The sequence below is a fragment of the Amblyomma americanum genome, chromosome 5, assembly GCF_052857255.1.
Source record: "Amblyomma americanum isolate KBUSLIRL-KWMA chromosome 5, ASM5285725v1, whole genome shotgun sequence".
Lineage (NCBI taxonomy): Eukaryota > Metazoa > Arthropoda > Arachnida > Ixodida > Ixodidae > Amblyomma > Amblyomma americanum.
Window position 1 is genome coordinate 199,494,875 of NC_135501.1, and position 16,820 is coordinate 199,511,694.

At 44.9% G+C, this 16,820-nt stretch overlaps 2 protein-coding genes across 5 annotated transcripts in view; one reads left to right on the forward strand and one right to left on the reverse strand.

Annotated features, from left to right (window-relative positions):
* LOC144133380 (apoptosis-resistant E3 ubiquitin protein ligase 1) overlaps window positions 1–8,333 on the reverse strand; it is a 59,961-nt gene extending 51,628 nt beyond the window's left edge. Inside the window, exons 1-3 of one of the 2 annotated variants that reach the window (XM_077666459.1) lie at window positions 8,045–8,333; window positions 7,753–7,819; window positions 6,788–7,015 (exon numbers count right to left, since the gene is read on the reverse strand). In XM_077666459.1, coding sequence (XP_077522585.1) covers window positions 6,788–7,015; window positions 7,753–7,768 — 244 coding nt within the window. In that variant the 5' untranslated portion in view covers window positions 7,769–7,819; window positions 8,045–8,333. The remainder of the gene's footprint in view (window positions 1–6,787; window positions 7,016–7,752; window positions 7,820–8,044) is intronic. The other variant, XM_077666460.1, reaches the window with a different exon arrangement.
* A 129-nt stretch (window positions 8,334–8,462) lies between these two features.
* LOC144133385 (uncharacterized) overlaps window positions 8,463–16,820 on the forward strand; it is a 37,531-nt gene continuing 29,173 nt past the window's right edge. For 2 of the 3 annotated variants that reach the window (XR_013315042.1, XR_013315043.1), the window contains exons 1-6: window positions 8,474–8,624; window positions 8,921–9,001; window positions 10,847–10,949; window positions 13,834–13,971; window positions 14,091–14,182; window positions 14,664–14,779. Coding sequence is in view for 1 of the 3 variants with exons in the window: in XM_077666466.1 (XP_077522592.1) it covers window positions 8,598–8,624; window positions 8,921–9,001; window positions 10,847–10,949; window positions 13,834–13,971; window positions 14,091–14,182; window positions 14,664–14,779 (557 nt within the window). In the remaining 2 variants the exon portion in view is untranslated. Of the gene's footprint in view, window positions 8,625–8,920; window positions 9,002–10,846; window positions 10,950–13,833; window positions 13,972–14,090; window positions 14,183–14,663; window positions 14,780–16,820 lie in introns of all 3 variants that reach the window. The other variant, XM_077666466.1, reaches the window with a different exon arrangement.

Genomic DNA, 16,820 nt, shown 5'->3' on the forward strand with positions numbered 1-16,820 from the left:
TATAGGACCAAATTTTTGTTTTAAAGCTGATGCTGTATGTGCAAGGGCGATGTGATAGAACGCGATCATTTTTAACTCAACCCCCAAATACATTTGTTTGGTTTGGTTTATGGGGTGTAACGTCCCAAAGCAAGTCTTGCTGCGAAGGACGCCGTAGTGCAGGGCTCCGGAAATTTCGACCACCTGGGGTTCTGCACTGACATCGCACAGCACACGGACCTCTAGAATTTCGCCAACATCGAAATGCGACCGCCGCGACCGGGATCGAACTCGCGTCTTTCTGAACCAGTAGACGAGCGCTCTAACCACTGAGCCACCGCGGCGGACACAAACAAATGAAATGAGTCACATAACAACGGGTCATGCTAGACATTATTCACGTGATCGACGACAATGGGTCATGTGACCAAGCTATGTGACGACGTCAATTCGTGCCGAGGACGCGGCCACTCGCTTTCCAAGCGGGGGAGAGGCGAGCCAGGCGCCAAGGTCGACGGGTTCTGCCGCTGCGCCACTAGCCGCATTATGATGACGTCGTTTCGTGCTAACCACACCTTCTCCGTTATGACATACTACGACGCTGTTTACGCCGAAAAGGTAAGAAAACACTGCGAAAAGTTGTAGCGCACTTTGTAATGCTATTTTGTCTTTCCTTGACTTCCTACCAACACGAAGGTCTACTGACTGAATAAATATCGATTGATGAGGAGGATTTTCCGATGAGGAGTCAAGGGCGGCTCATGAGAAAGGTTTCGCACATACGTTTATGATTATGTTAATTGGAGTTTAACGTCCCAAAGCGACTCAGGCTATGAGGGACGCCGCAGTGGAGGGCTCCAGAAATTTCGACCGCCTTGGGTTCTTTAACGTGCTCTGAATTCGCACAGTACACGGGCCTCTAGAATTTCGCCGCCATCAAATTCGACCACTGCGGCTGAGATCGAACCCGCGTCTTTCGGGGTCAGCAGTCGAACGCCATAACCACCGAGCCACCGCGGCGGCTGTTGTGCATATACGTACTGACGCGAAGATTTGCAATGCTTCTTATTCTTAACGCCGCTATACCGCACGACTTTACCGCTTTGTCTGTGACCAAAGAGGCCAGCAGATTTATCTAGAATCACCGCAGCCGCTCGCAACTGCGTCTACGCCATTCGAGGTTGTGGAACCGGAGATTTCGGCACTTTATCTCGAAAGTCCTTCGCCAGCTTTGAATTTAGCGCAGCCGGGAGCGGCGGTAATTCCGTTCTTCGACGACTGCCCATGCACGTTGTTGCTGTACCGTCGCCGCCGAGTGGATTCGTTCTTTTGTGGGCGCAAATCGGCCCAATAAAGAGCTTGAATTCCACGCCAGTGTGCTCGTCAGCTACCAACGGCTATGTAAAACATGCAAACGGGGCGACGCCGGTGCAAGCCGCCGCAGATGCAAAGCAGTACGCCATTAGACACCTTTAGCATACCGTGTAACCGTGACCGGAGTACCGGAATTACGCCCACCGGCAATAAGCACGCGCTGATTAGTCCAGATGCGGAAGGCTTGCGCGCAGCTGCCGGTTACCTGGCGCCATCTAGCGGCCTCTAGGCAATCTGCGCATGCGCAATGATGGCGCGGGGGCTCCCGGTACTCCGGTCACGGTACACGGTATGCTAAAGGTGCCTATTCGCTGATTAGTGTTGCGGCGCGCCTATCGATTAAACTGTGCGCCACGCAAGGAAAAAGGACTGTGCTATGACCTCCTGCCGAACATACGCATATGTGCACTAGTTTAGTGAAAAACTTGCACCTAAATATATAAATGCTGTACATAGCAGAAAAAAAAAATAAAAAAAATTAACTAAAGCTCCTGTAGTAAATATATGACGTTCGACAACTAATGATGCAGCCTTGCGGTGTTTGTTTAGTGCGAAAAGCTTCTAAAACTTCCTCCTTAGTTGAGTCTCCATCTGGTTTCAGGTTACCCATTTAATCTCGAGCCCGGATATATCGAACCTGAATATATCGAGCGATTGTTTATATCGAACAGTCAGAACAGCCTCCTTGAGAATGTCACGATAAAGCATAGCACTATACGGTTATCGAACTCGCGTTCAATGGACCATAGAATAAATCGAACGGCGCGCCGCGTCCCTGCAAGTTCCGTTTCTCCTAACGGCGCTTTTGATCACTTTTAGCGCGCACAAACGGGTCGGCTGCGCAGCCTTGGGACATCTGCTGGCCACCCAAGGGCTGTGAAAACGCGCGTGAACAGGTGAACGTGGAGTGTACTTTAGGGTCGGCTTCACCCCCGTACTCATCTTGCACGCGACATACAACACAACTGAAGCCTAGCGGCGGCGCTCGCGTGGCGTGCTTCGTTCGCCTGCATATTATTCCCTCAGGCAGTGGCCTATAGAGTTCCAAAGTCCCGTCCGCTGCGGCTTCGATGCGAAGTTAGGCCTAGCAGCACCTATCGAGCGGTGTGCCGCCAGCTGCAGGCCGGCGGGCAGCCCGGCGCTGTGCAGTCAAACGCATTCTTGCTTCCAGGTTGCACATACGCCATCTATTGCCATTTTAGAGCGTTCACTCTTATTAGCTCGTTCCTCGGTTTGGCGCCATCGCTGTCGTCCGCAGCGCCACCTGCCTCCGTTGGCAGGTAGCAAAATGGAGAGAGGAAATCACCCTCTCCATATTTAAGGGAAAAGAGGGTGGCAGGCGACGGGTGGCAAACTGGAGAGGGACATCGCCTATCCGGTTTTGGGGGAGAGGAAATTCAGAGAAACGCTCCGCAACCACAGCATTTGAAATAAGAATACAAATAGAAAAGAAAACACTCTCCACCTGTATAAACTTGTTGCATAAAACTTGCAACACTTTTACTGTAATCAAGCCAGTTATGTAGCATGCCTTCATCATTGTTTTTTTTTACATAAGAAAGGAACTAACATAACTTACAACTTTGATCTTTATGCATAATTGAACTGCAAGGAGTAAAACTACTGCAAGATAAACAAACCATGGGGTCATCTTTATTTTTTCCTGTACTATACAAAGGTAGCACTTCCTTGCTCAAAAGGAGAAGAGGAGAAGGATATTGAGAGACTACCATATTTTATCATTCTATTTTGTATGGTGAATTTAAAGCAAGCTACCTAGTTTTGTGGAAGTGCTGTTATCACTGTCCTGGTTTTAATCTAAAAGTTTCGTGGCAGTGGATAAGAGGCCAATTTTAATGCGATAGCGTTAAAGGGTCCCTGAAAAGGGTATCTGAGGTTTTCTACAAAATGCTCACATTATGTAGAGTACAGGCCAACAAGCATTCATGCCGCGTACGAGACCTCAAGATCGAGCCGATAATTTACAATACAACTTTTAAAACTCCCACTTCCGCGCCAAGCGGCGACCTGTGGCGCTGGGCATTCACCTGAATCCGCGCTCATTACGTCATGTAGCGAACGTCATCAGCGGACAGCTAGCGTTGGTTCGCGTGCGTCGGCAGCCGGTGGAAGGGGCGAGTGCAAGGGGCCGGTGGAGGAGCGCCGACATTTCAGCGTGCAAAAAGTGACGAGAGGAGGGAGAAAGGCACGAAGACGCGGAAATTCAAATTTTGACTACAGATAACTCAGCTTCCACAAAACACATCTAAAAAATTCTTGCTGGAGAATATTTGTGCAGCAGCCTCCTTTAGCATCCTAGGCACATCGCATCTTTGTTCAGACCCCCTTTCACAGACCCTTTAAAAGCCCCGTTGTACAGAAAATCTAGTGTCGGTGTAGTGAGTAAAAAATCACGAGCATGACTCTGGCAGGTGGTGCCCAGAGAACAACTTAGAAGGCAGGTGGGTCACCTAGGTCATGTGACCTAGGTGTCCACTTAAGTGTCCACTTAAACGGAGCTTAAGTGTCCACTCCAATCTTTTTCTTTCATTCAACTTTCCCGCAGGTTGGCACATCCTTCAGCTGCAAGGCTGAATACTGCAAAACGATTTTCACAGAAGTGAAACTTTCGCTGAAAAGAAAATGTTCAGCTAAAAAGTTTGCCCATGCTACAGTCAACTTACATTATCTAAAGATGGTCAGGCACAATGACTGGGGTGTTTGGCGAAGAAACACTCACAGTTTAGTATGCGATAATGATTCCTTGGAATTTGTCTGTTTTTTTTTATCAATTAAGAGCAATAAATTGCGCACGTTGTGAAAAGGAAACGGATGCCTGTGATGAGAAATGCGATTTTAAAGTCGATCTCAAATGTTTGAAGCCTTACCACAGATAACAGGTAGCAAATTTGCCAGTATCCTACACTGCAGGACGACTCGGAAGTCGGTGTTGAAAAAAATATTTTCAGCAATAAAAAGGATGATTCTGAATTGTGAAGTGAAATAGACATTTTATATCAAAAAATCTTTTAATTTTCTCAAATTTCCTTTGTTTGCCATAACCACCCACTCCCTCATGTAATGTCTCGATTGAGACCTTTGAGGAAATGAATGAATGACAATCTCATGATTAGCCACACTTCTCTGGCACCGTAACATGGGAGCAGCAGCCCAGCAGAGTTCTTAAAACCCAGCACAAAAGCGAGAAAAATATCCGTGTTCATGACCAGGTCAGCAAGTGATCAAGAAAGCATGCTTTGATTTGATACATGATTATAAGCAGTTAGAACAGTGCCACCTACTTTCGATGCTCCGGCAGATGAAAAGAGTGAAACCCCAATATGATCTGCACAAGGAAGCGCCTGCCTTCTATTTCCCATAAAGACTTCCACAAAGTGGGTTTAATGCTTATTGCTTAGATGGTTTTAGTAGTATTTATCCCACAAATATTGAACAGCTCAGGAACTGTACGCCATAAACGTCAAGCGGTGCCAAGATGATGTATATGCAAAAAAAAAAGGTAATTTAGGCATTCTTGTTTAGAGCAGAACATACTTAAATATTGCAGTACCCATGAAAATTGAGCATTTATAGCTATTATCTCCGCTCACTGGGACTTCCCAACCACATAAAACCCCATCACGCATGGCACTCACATGCGGGTATGGGTAAATGCTAGCACAGCTGCCTATTATTGCAAATAGATAAGCCTGACAAAGAATTGACTTTTGTTTTTTATTAACATGCAATCTGAGCAGATGATTTCCTGTTGAACTCTAGAATATGTGCAATGGACAAGCAAAAGAGCAACCAATGTGACTAACACTGATAACATGCTCTGCTGTCCCTTGCTGATAAAATATCATGGAGGGCACTTAAGACTATTTATGTACTTTGAATGCAAAAGCATTGCCTCATCCTGGGTTCTGTTGCAAGGTTCATTAAAGATTCGTTCCTTTATAATGACACACATTCTCACTAGCATACAGTCGTAAGAAAACATATACACTAGGTTAACCTTTATTCGCCAAAAAGAAAAGCGGTTTTGTGGCTTATGGGTTGCATATTTTCTCATCACGAAAGAAATTTTATTTTTCCTTGCTGATGACGTCGCTGGCGTTTAGGAAGCCACTTTATCTTATGGTCTACTGCTGACGTTATGTGAGCCCCCAGAGAAGTCATTTGGGACATTTAGGACCAATGCTGCTAGACGACGACACCAGATGGCGGCTTTCGTTACCGACGAGCCATGTAATGGTTTCGCATTAAAACGGACAGTTCCGATTATAAGCACAGCTCTTGTAAGTGCACAAAAAATGTACTGCCACTGTTAAGTGAAATGTGCAGTGCATGAAATTGCAAAAACACAGTCATGTTGAAAGTACTACACTGTTCGTGTTAAATTGATGGTTTTGTGATTGGCCGGTGGCAAAAGATGCTATTTTATCGTGGGAACATTGTGCCTCCCTTGCACAAAGAGTCGTTCTGATCTGAATACATAAGGTGCTAACAATAGTTGAAGATATATGATTACATAAAAAAAATTATAAGAGTTAGTTCACCCACAACACAATGAAATTTACGCAGTTATCGTGGGGCCGGTGCACTAGATAGGAGAGAAGAATCAATTATGTGTCTTGCGATGCGAGACAAAATGTTTGTGGCACGCACTGACACATGTGCAATTAAGTAAATTAACACTCATAACACAAAATTGGCAATGGTGCTTCAGGTAAAAAAAGATAGCACAAAATCTGCACATTGCTCACGCTGTTTCAATTCAATGACAATTTGATGAGATTACCTATTGTAAGAGTCGAGCACTGTAATATCAGAGCGATAAGAATTTATGATTTTAATTTGGTATCAGAAATCGCCTAATACAAGCTGAAGCAACGTTCTACAGTGAAGCCTCGCCTTTATCGGTGTATCCACCACTTGATCACATCTTAGTCAAAATGTTTTTTTTCTTGCAGAAGTGCTCGTCATATTTTATTATAGTTTACGCTTTCTCCTGTGCACCCTTCGATGAAAAGCAGTGTTTCCTTCATATCACTGATTACGTGCTTTGAGCTCTGGTTAGTAGATGATGCACAGTGTTTTGCATTTCTGGGTTGAAGTGGTAATCGCGGTCCACTAAAACCGTTGTTGATGTGCGGGTGTGGAAGCTCAAATGGAAGCTAAGCTACACTAAAACTGTCTAATTAATGCGTGGCGCATGGAACTATACAATTTTTTAGTTCATCACTTTAAAGTCCAAGTTGGAACAATTTTTATGAGAGGAAGGTTCGGCTCTTGATGCTAGAGTATGCTCTCAAGCATTAATCGAATGCCTCCGTCGGCCCTCCGGAGTAATACTTCGTGTAGTTACTATTCCCAGCACCTCATAAAACAAACTGGTTACACATCTTAAAGTTCCTGCACTCCTACTCACCATGGTCGTATATGAGCTGCTTGAGAAAGCCGAGACCGACGCTGTCAAGCCACCTGAAAACGTCTTCTTGGTCCTGCTGCCGGATGACATGGTCGCTTTGCTGCAGGGCCATGAACGTCAGCACAAATGTAGCCACACAGCACAACACCACCGATGGAAGACGAGCTGCAAGCCATATGGATGGATGTGAAGTGAATGTGACTGTAGTCCCGTTTGATCTTGATCCTCCTGGAAATGACAGCGTGAGACCCACCAAGTGAAACCTCTGGCCTGCTTGTCATGGCAACATGTGACAAGCAAAAGCTAAATATGACAGCAAATACGCCCAGATACCTCTTTGCGTATCAAGACGGCCTAAGCTGTACACATTACGTTAAAATCATGATGTGGTAGCCATATAGTATAGTCTTTGTAATTCTCTAGTGAGCCAGGTATTTGTGTTTCAAGTTTCTTTACCGCATGATGCGGCTATGCGCACATCTATGGCTCAATAAATCATTCGCACTGTCCACTTATCAGAAGAAAAGCTCGCATACATGCGGTTCTTACACACACACATACATACATATGCATGCATGATTGATGTAAACATGTGCAAAAAAATTTGTGCGAGCAAGGCGTTTAGTCTTTCGTGCCCATACGCTTTAAATAAAAACGAAACGATTTTCAAAGGTTGAAAACCATCTGTATAAATTTCGCTTCTAGGGCGTTGCGCAAAGTGGCCAGCTATAAGTGGCCCTGCTTGACGCAAAGTCCCATGAGCCGCAACGAGCTGGTTAACGCCTTTACAGCAAAAAGTCTCTCAGGAATTTTTTCTGAGCCACGTATACTATAAGCATACAAGTCAAGATTTCGCAACGTTCACAGGTAACGGAGAAAAATGCAGCAGCGAAGTGTTCTACGTCTCTTCAGGAGTAAATAAGGGCACACAGCTTGAATGATTCGACGCCTACTGCACTTCTTACCTCGGCGCCTCTCCATGTCTCAGGAAGTGTCAAATACCACGCCAGGAATTCCGCTCCCACGCAGCATCTGCGCAAAGGCAGTGAGCCGTGACTACCCGAGATACTTGTCACCGAGTTTGATTTGTCCGCCGACAGTCAGTCGAACTGAGATCGCGATTCGCAAACTGCACGTTGACAGACTACGCAACCACGCAGGAAACAGTGCAAGCAAATTCCTAATTCTATTCACTGCTGATTGAAACCAAAAAGCGATTCCTTGTATCGGCAAAAGCGTCGTTGTCTTGTGACGTACGGCGTCTGCTGCTAGTGCAGCGAAGCTCGACGTAGCCACGTCCGCTCGTTTCCCTCGTCGTGGATGAATTAACGAATGAAATCCCGGTTGAATCAAGCTTTTCGCTCTAGGTGGTGCTGGCACTCGTGACAGTCAGTTGATTAGACAGTGTACAGATGCAATCTAATTCACGAGTTGTGCCCTATCTAGAATAACACAACACAAACCGAACCGACCGGACATCTCCGACCGGACGCTGATTCAGTCCTGTCTACACACGCGTAGCTGCGTAATGTCAAAAATAATTATTATATGCGACTAATATGCGTACAAATAAAATAAAATGAACTCCTCAAATGGCTTAGTAAATATTGACGTGACAGGTAAAATTTCTCTGCTCTTAGATAAATTAGCTGTAGCAGTCAACGTTGTGTCCATAGTTTATTTGCATGTTTATTTGCTTCCAGCAGCTGACCTGACAGCATGGCATGGCTGACAGTAAGCGCGAGTAAATAAGCGCAAGTAGAACAGTGCATTTCTAATCTCTCCTACTGTTCTTGCGACCTGCACCATTATGGAGCATTTATCAAAGTTCATGCAGGTAAGGATCGACACTGGCTGCAACGTTGTTTCGTGGTGTGCATTGCGGAGTTCTGTGTAGTTACTAGAGAAAACAGCAGCAACGCGGTTTTGTTTACTGGCGCTATGCTTTTAGCCCCGCAAAAAAGCGTGCATAGTCTTTGAAAAGCCGCTTGGCTTCTGTGTGACACGGGAAGGGTTTGAGCTTCAATTAATTCTCTCGTCACGGCGTTCTGCGTTACAGCGCCTAGCCGCTTTTATTAGTTTCACATATTGTGGGCACATGCGGCATCTGACTGCGTTCCATTCTGTCTGCAGGTCGGACCGTCAAACGCCGTGTTCACACAGATCCGCTTCATACAGCCAAATGCAGATTGGATGTCAACAGAACGCTTCAAGGTTCGTTCTGCACTACGAGCGGCTTGATCATAATCTTTCGTATGATAAAAACGTGTGTGGCAGCTTCTAATCGTGTGAATTGTTATGTGCTGTGTCCTACATTTAAGTAAGAATAGAGTTTTAACAGTAAAAACCGTTCGTATTTGGAACCAGCTCTTGCATCCTGGAACTGTCGCCTGATGTAACGGGGCAAAAATACAAGATTGTCCCCAGGCAGAATTAACCCGTTTGATTTCTTCTAGTGTTCTGTTCATTGCCTCAGCTGACAGTTTCAAGCACTAGATTGGTTTATCAGAAGGCCTCTTTACAAATTCCTCAAAAATACATGACATATTGCATGCTCTACAACAGAGAAAGGTCGTGACAAGGTCTTCTGGTACTCTCATGCTGGCTATGAAGCGGCTGTGTAATGCTGTGGGAGGGCTTTGTTCGCTGCCTAGTGACCATATCGCAGTGTCTAATTGCTTTGGAGCACACCCTTCTCTTAGAAGAAAGTTTGATACCATTCACACGCACGTCGCAGTTAGCATGGCTAGTGAAAACAACCTTTTTTTTTTCCCTGTCCCGTGGAGTACGTGCAAGTGCTCAACAGAGGCGTGGAGCTTGTGTTTATATTAGCACATTTTGTGTGCTGAAAATGTGGCTGTTCTGTGCTGCATGATTGTGTTCCGCTGTTTGGCTAATTTGTTAAGCTAAAGCTAACTGTTTCCAGAAGCATGATTTGTGGGGCAGGGTGATGCGACATCATTATGTGAAGTACTATGCTACCAGATGATGACAACCCCCAGCCAAGAAAAAAAAAAAATATTGGAGGGGACACTTGAGCTCCGCCTTATGGGTGTGACGCGATAGCGTAATGGGTTAGTTCCTGTGTATATGCAGAACTGGCCATTTTCTACTTTACATTGACAGATCCCTGGGAGCCCTCAAACCACTCCTCGTGTAGTGGTGCAGCAATAAAGCGATGCACCGCTGTTCTGCAATGGCAGGTGCTCCCAGTGGTGGGCGTGTGTGGCCCAAGTTGCTCTTACCAAGCAACCAATCATTAATTTAACTCCCACCTGCCACAGTGGGCAGGTTGAGATGACGCCACAAGGTTAGGTGACCGATGTGGCCCACCTGCCAGAGGCATGTCCGTGATTTTTCGCTCACAACGGAGATGCCAGACTTTGTGGGGCACCTAGGTCACATTACCTTATGGCATCATCACAACCCGTGCACAGGATTGTGAGCAAATTGACCACTTTTGTAGATAGCAATTAAATTAATGGTTGGTCGTTAGAGGCTGCTCTGGAAGAGCAACCTGGGTTGCACAAGCCCCACTGGTGGCAGCAACTGCCATCGCAGGGCAGTGGTACATCCCATAACCGCTGCACCATTGCAGAAGGAGTGGTGTAAGGACTGCCAGGGACTTGTGAGTGTAAAGCAGAGAATGACCAATTCTGCATATGTTGGCATCAACCTGTTAACGCTATCGTGTCATACCCTTAAAGCGGAGCTTAAGTGTATCGTCCAATTTTGTTGTCGAGCTTATTTTTTCATTACATGGTAAAGGCTCCTATGTCCTACCCTCGGAGTTGCATTTCTCACTTCTGATTTCAGTCTTATTGCAATTTGCAGTGTGCTTTATTTTTGCACTTGGAATTTTGGCGTGATATGTATAGCGTGATTGGGTGGTCGCTGAAAAAAGCAGCTGGTAATCGGTGCCTGTATTGTGTTTTTTGCCACTGCCATTGTCCGTGCTGTGATCTGGTTGCACTGTGCTTGTGGAACTTGTTTCACAGCAATCTCTCTACACACCCAAAAGCTGGCCAGACACTGATTGCTTGTTCCATTTGTCTCTAGGCTGTGGAAGCAGAGCTGTCGAGCGTCATTGAAAAGAGGCTGCCAGACATTTTGTCTCTGAAGCCTGGAGCGGTGGAAAGCGTAAATGGCGACTTGACATATGGTGAGCCACGTTCCACTGTATGGGCTGTATTGAAGCCCACTTGAACTCATAATAAATTGGGCTCTTGGTTTGGGCCAGAAAGTTAAGGTCACTTAGGTGCACATTTTAGCTGGGCAGTTATTCTGCCATGGTGCCAGGACAGCTGATGTCATGTGCAGATGGATGATACTACGTACCAGCACCAACTTGCACTGGGCTTTCAATCCTGTGAAAATTTAAATCTTCCCGTGCAAGAAATTTGCCACGGGAAAGCCACATTGACTTCCATTTCTTCTTTTTTATTATAAAGTAGCAAAAATAAAAGCATTATGATAATGACACCCCCCATCCACACTCTTGAAGGGGCACCTCAAAGGATTGCCAAGGACAAGTTCTTGCAACTTTTACTGTTAGGAAAAATGGACTATATGGCTCATTTTGGGTGTGCTGATGTTTATCCGAGAAACAAAGACGCATTTATTGCTGAGAAAATTATATTCAAAGTTATCGCACAACTCAATTCAAACTCGTAATGTCAAGACCGAAAAGGACTCCGTGATTACTGTCACGAAGTGAATGAGAGTCTAGCCTGGCCTCAAGGATCCACACTGCAAAAAAAAAAAAGAACCTTTTGCCTGCGGATATGGCAGAAAGGGGCGGGGGGGGGGGGGGGGGGGGGGCACCTGTTTTTAATTTTTTTGTCATTTTCTAGCTTGTAAAAGCCCCGTTTTCAGATGAAGTCATCCCTTTTGTGATTAGAACGTGATGATCTGTCAGTACTGGCCACCTTGAATTTGTCCCGGGTCCATTTAAATTTGCCTCTACTTTTAACGGCAGTTGAATGCAAAAGAGGCTGGTGGCCTTGACCGAAAATGTTAGCTGTCAAACGGGTGGTTAGTGGTGCTGTTATGCCAGCCATCCATACAACTCGGTGACTGTCTGCCATTCCTTTTGTCGCTGTATTTTGAACCTTGCAGGAGAGATGTGTGCCAACCCGAGTTGAAGCAGTCAAGCAAGTTGACCTCCTCTACATTTGGTAGAAAGAAAAAAGTGGTACGGTTTTAGCATAGTTAAACCAAGTAGACATGCGAAAGCAAGGGACCTTGAGGGTGCCAAGGTCAGCCTCAAAGTCACCCTGCGTTTGGCTACAGCTGGCGCAACGCTCCTCCAAACTTAGCCGAGTTTCCTCCCATTGGCTGCAGCTTGCGTGATGCTCCTCCGTACTAACCCAAGCTTACCCGAGTTACTCCGAGGCTTCACACAACATTCTTGGTTGGAACTGTGTTAAGTAGTGCTTTCGCAAGTGTTGGAAGCATCAAGTGAGCATTTCTTTCATCCTGAGTTTTGAAGGTGCAGTTGAAGACAAGGAACAGCAGAACTGGGCAGGGCAAGCGCTTTCTGCAACCGTGATCTAGAAATTCGGAATGCTATTCCAGTTGGCCCAACAAACAACATTGCTAAGCCGTTTCTTTCATGTTCAACTACTGTGCCTCTTCCAGTGACACGACACTGCCCACAGGACATGTGTTCACAACTCCCACTCTTGTGATTTGTCCCACACGTTCATCTAGTGCCTTCTGGTTTCACTTGACTGGCAGATTAATCACTCACCGGGGATGTTTTTTATTTTATTATGTGCGCCCTCATATTTAAGACAAAGTTTTACAGCGATGGTTAGACCACTGCCGGAGGCTAGCTATGGGGTCTAAGATAACATCTCATAAAAGTAGGCAACGAAAACATTAAATAAGCAGTTAAAACAGGAAATCGCAACAATATTTTTTGTGTATGAAAGGGTATACACTACAAAACGTCAATGTGAACAGAAAAGGGGAAATTAGCAAAGAGAAAAGGCAGCAAGTAGATGCCAACACAAGAATAGTGTGGAACATATTCACACAGCACCAAAAAGATTGTAAAAATAATAATGCTAATTAGCTGTCTATGTTACAAAGGTGACTTCACCAAAATTGCATTGTTGAATCCATATATATATATACTATTACTGAAATTAATCTAATTGACCCCGCACTGTGGCTTAGTGGCGCAGGTTGCTGAGCCCAGCACCGTGGGAACAAATCCCGTCCGTGGTGATCACATTTTGGTGGAGGCAAAATGCAGACAAGCCCAGTTGCTGTGCATGTCGATGTATGTTAGAACCCGAGGTAGTCGAAATTACTCTGGATCACTCCAATGGGGCGTCCCTCATAGCATATGCGCAGGGTTGAGCCATTAAGCCTCACATTGCATTGCGTACCAAGTGATCTAATTGATAAGTGATAAAGCACAGTTTAATTGCATCAGGGAAGTCCTGTAACATCGTTTCACCATGAACATTATTTACCAAAGAAGGTTAAAATTGCCTGATATGATGCTTCAAATCTCCCGAGAATAAAGGGCTGCCTTGACTCTGCATGCTACATAGTTGCAGTGTGCATAAAGTTTGAAACATGTTAATACAAAGCATGAAACAGCATGCACAGATTTAGGACCAAAGGGGACAGAAGCGAAATATATATTTAAAGGTTAAAAAGAGGGCACAGGCTTCTGTCTGCAGACAGGCCCGACGTGATGTGATCGTGTGAATGGAAGTTTGGACTGGGGCCTTGCAGCAAGAGCTTTGCTGAGGGGACTGCTGTTTTCTTGTTGAGCATTTTTAGCTGTTAGCTTTGGCTGTGTTCCAGCACTGTAACACCGGTTTGAAACAGGGAAGAAATGTTTAGATGCGGCCACTGGTTCCGTGGGGAGCTGGACAAAAAATGTAGCTGCGTACCCCGACAAAATTTTGCTTAACTTTACGTAGCATTCACATGACAGTAACTTGACGTTTTCTTACGTGATGTTTGCATAAATTTTACATAGCTGAACATTTATGTGCTCACGTTTGTGTGTCATTCTCCTACAGGTGACATCAAGGTCACATACAACATGAAAAAACGACCCAACATCTGCTCATTCGTGTTGCGGCCATGTCCAGACAACAAGTGGGATGCAAAGAGAGCCAAACTTGTCGACGAGTCGACCGGCAAGTTTAGGGACTACGGTATGGTTAGCCATGCATTTTCACTTAGGCTGACTGTCTTGTTTCCTATATGACTTTCTTGAAAGCCATGGGGTTCACGTTCACTTCTGATTACAATTTAGTGCTTCCTTCCTTCTCAGGTGGAATGTTTCAGCGCAAAACTGTGCTTAAATCGGAGCTCTCTGTGAGCATGCGACGCCTGACAGCAAGTGAATTGGCTCAGCAGACCAAGGTATGTCTCATGTGTTTCAAGTGTCGGGTATGCTTTTGTATGTGTGTACAGGATGCCTGTCGGCATGTTTATTAGGGAACAAGTTCCAGTGAATTTCGTGTAGCTAAGCTAATCATACCACGGAAGGGCAACTGGCCTTTGTGCTTGAGCTCATGAGCTTAAACAAGTTTTGTATTATGGAACTTATCCATGAGAAAGGTATCCTCACGAGGAATTTTTTTGGCTTTATTTTATTTTCGAGTTGCCTGGAATCAAGGCTTACTAGTAAACCATTGGACTCACTGAATTGTCTGGATCTAGACTGAGTTGAGTTTAGTTGAAGTTGCGGTGCTCATAGGCTTGTATACCTATAGGAATTTTACCCTGAATGTGCTTTTGGTGCTTGCTACTCTAGCAGTGCCAGCGTGCTTACACACAGTGCCCAGAGGCAGCTGTACTATCGAGAGCAGCCTCCTTATAACACTTGCTGATTTTGCTGAAGGTTCAGAACACCCAGGTGTCGGAGAACAACAGTCAGCGGGGAATCAGCAATTACTTCAAGCCTGCTGTTGTGCCCAGACCGAAGACACCCGAGGAGAAGGCAGCACTGAAGCGGCTGTGAGCATTATTTTTCTTTCTTTCTTCTCATTTTACCATAGGTGGAACTGCTGTTATGTCATGATGACACCTAAGATAACTTTAGGCCGGACTATACGGAAAATGAGTAAGTTGCTCATATTAAAAATGCATCTCTGTTGCACCAACATGTAATGCAGAAATGAAGGAGGGCGGTGCCATCGTTTTCCAGTTTGTTTGTGAAACCTGCCTACCTGCATAAACAGCCTGAGTGTTGTAGTTGGTTTATGTGCTCTCTCTACACTACAAAAAAACTGATTATTAAAGCGAAGCAGTATCTGTCAGTAATTGTTCTAAAAATAAAAGGTATTGATTTAAAGGCATGGTATATGGTATGATGAGGCCACGGCAATTATAATTTTGCATGATGTCCTTGCCATTCATGTTGCTTCATAATGGGAAATGTGGGAGGTAACCATGGGTTGCAAGTGGTCTCTGTGGCAAAGTGCTTTCAGAGCAACTTGATGGGGCCAGATAATCATTTTGCTGGCAGCACTGACAGACGAAAAACACGTGGAGCCATAGAGTTTCCAAATATTACCTAGAGGGAAAGCTGGTGCCACCATCTGTGCGAGTTTTTTAAAGAAAATTATATGCTGCAAGAAAGCGTTGTTTTACAATAAATATGTGCTGTAATAAAATATGTTTACTGCACATTGCAGTATATGAGCAGAAAAGCACATAGGCATAAACGATCACCGAATTTGGTCATGACGAGAGAGCGCTTTCTTTTCATGCCGCCAAATATAGCTAACCATGGAAAATAATTTTTTGCATTTAACTTGAACACTTTTCACAGCAAATAATCTTTCAATAAATTTGTTAAATTTTTAAAATACTGCACTTTAGAGGCTTCTGTTTTTTCATTGTGCAAAACGAGTGTTTCGTTGGTGTAGTCTGCATTGCGGGACGCGCCCTATGTCTGTGCATAGGCTATGTTAGTGCCATGAGAAACCCGCTCGAGCCGCCCGCTTTGCTATGAGAAACTTGTTTGCGCACACTAAGTGCCAGCTCTTGGCATGTCCTGGCGCTGCGCTTGCAGATTTTGTCAAGAAAAACATGAATTAGGAAGCGCACACCTCTCCTACCACAAGTAAGTGACAGCCGTGTCCATGCTGACAAGTGCAACATGCGGGTATTTGCGTGAATTAAGTGATGAAGTGGAAGGCGTTCCTGCATGAAATGCACAGCCATTGCCAGTCTTCAAAATGAACCAAACAAAATCCTCGGCGAATACGCTTAACACAAGTTGTGCTTGTCGAAGGACTTAGCGCTTTTAAAAGATGCGTCTCCGAGACTCCTACGAGGAATGTTCAGAGTGGTCACGGGAGCAGACCGCCAAGTTCTCAGCTCACAAGACAGCTTTGTTCCCTTCTTTCACATTTCAATGCACAGGTTCCCGCAGAGCAAAACCCAGCTGGCTGAATATATGGCTCCCAGTGAGGGGGCAAACGGATTTTAGGCCTAGCAGGTGCCAGACACTGTCCTCAGCTCTCTTCGAGCCATGCGCCTTGGGATGCTTCGGATCCCAAATGAACTGCGTGCGCAGCTGCACTACACAACCACAAAGAGCACAAAACATCATTAAATAAGTTACAGAGATGAAAACGAAATTGAAAAACCAAGAAAATCCAATCCGTAGCACAGTCAACAAGCCACTAGATGTCAATCCAGTGTGCTGTTTGCCCGGCATGCCTTGGGCGTCCATGGTGGATGAAATGAAAAGTAGAGTCACTGAAATTATTTCCAGTGAAAATTTCCAGTGAAATTATTTCTAGTGAAAAGCCGCCAGCTTTCCCTCTTGTGTGTAGTAAGAAACTCTATGCCTGGAGCATAAGAGGTGATGAATTCAATGTGATAAAGTGATTGTGCTATCCCCAGTTCTGTTTCAAGTGAAACATTGTTTCATAGCTAGTGTGTTCATTTGCGGCCATTCTTAAAGCCTGCAACATTGTGTTACAGTTGCATTACAATATTTACTCATATAATTAAGCACTTTATTTATGAAAAAAAAATTTTGTGA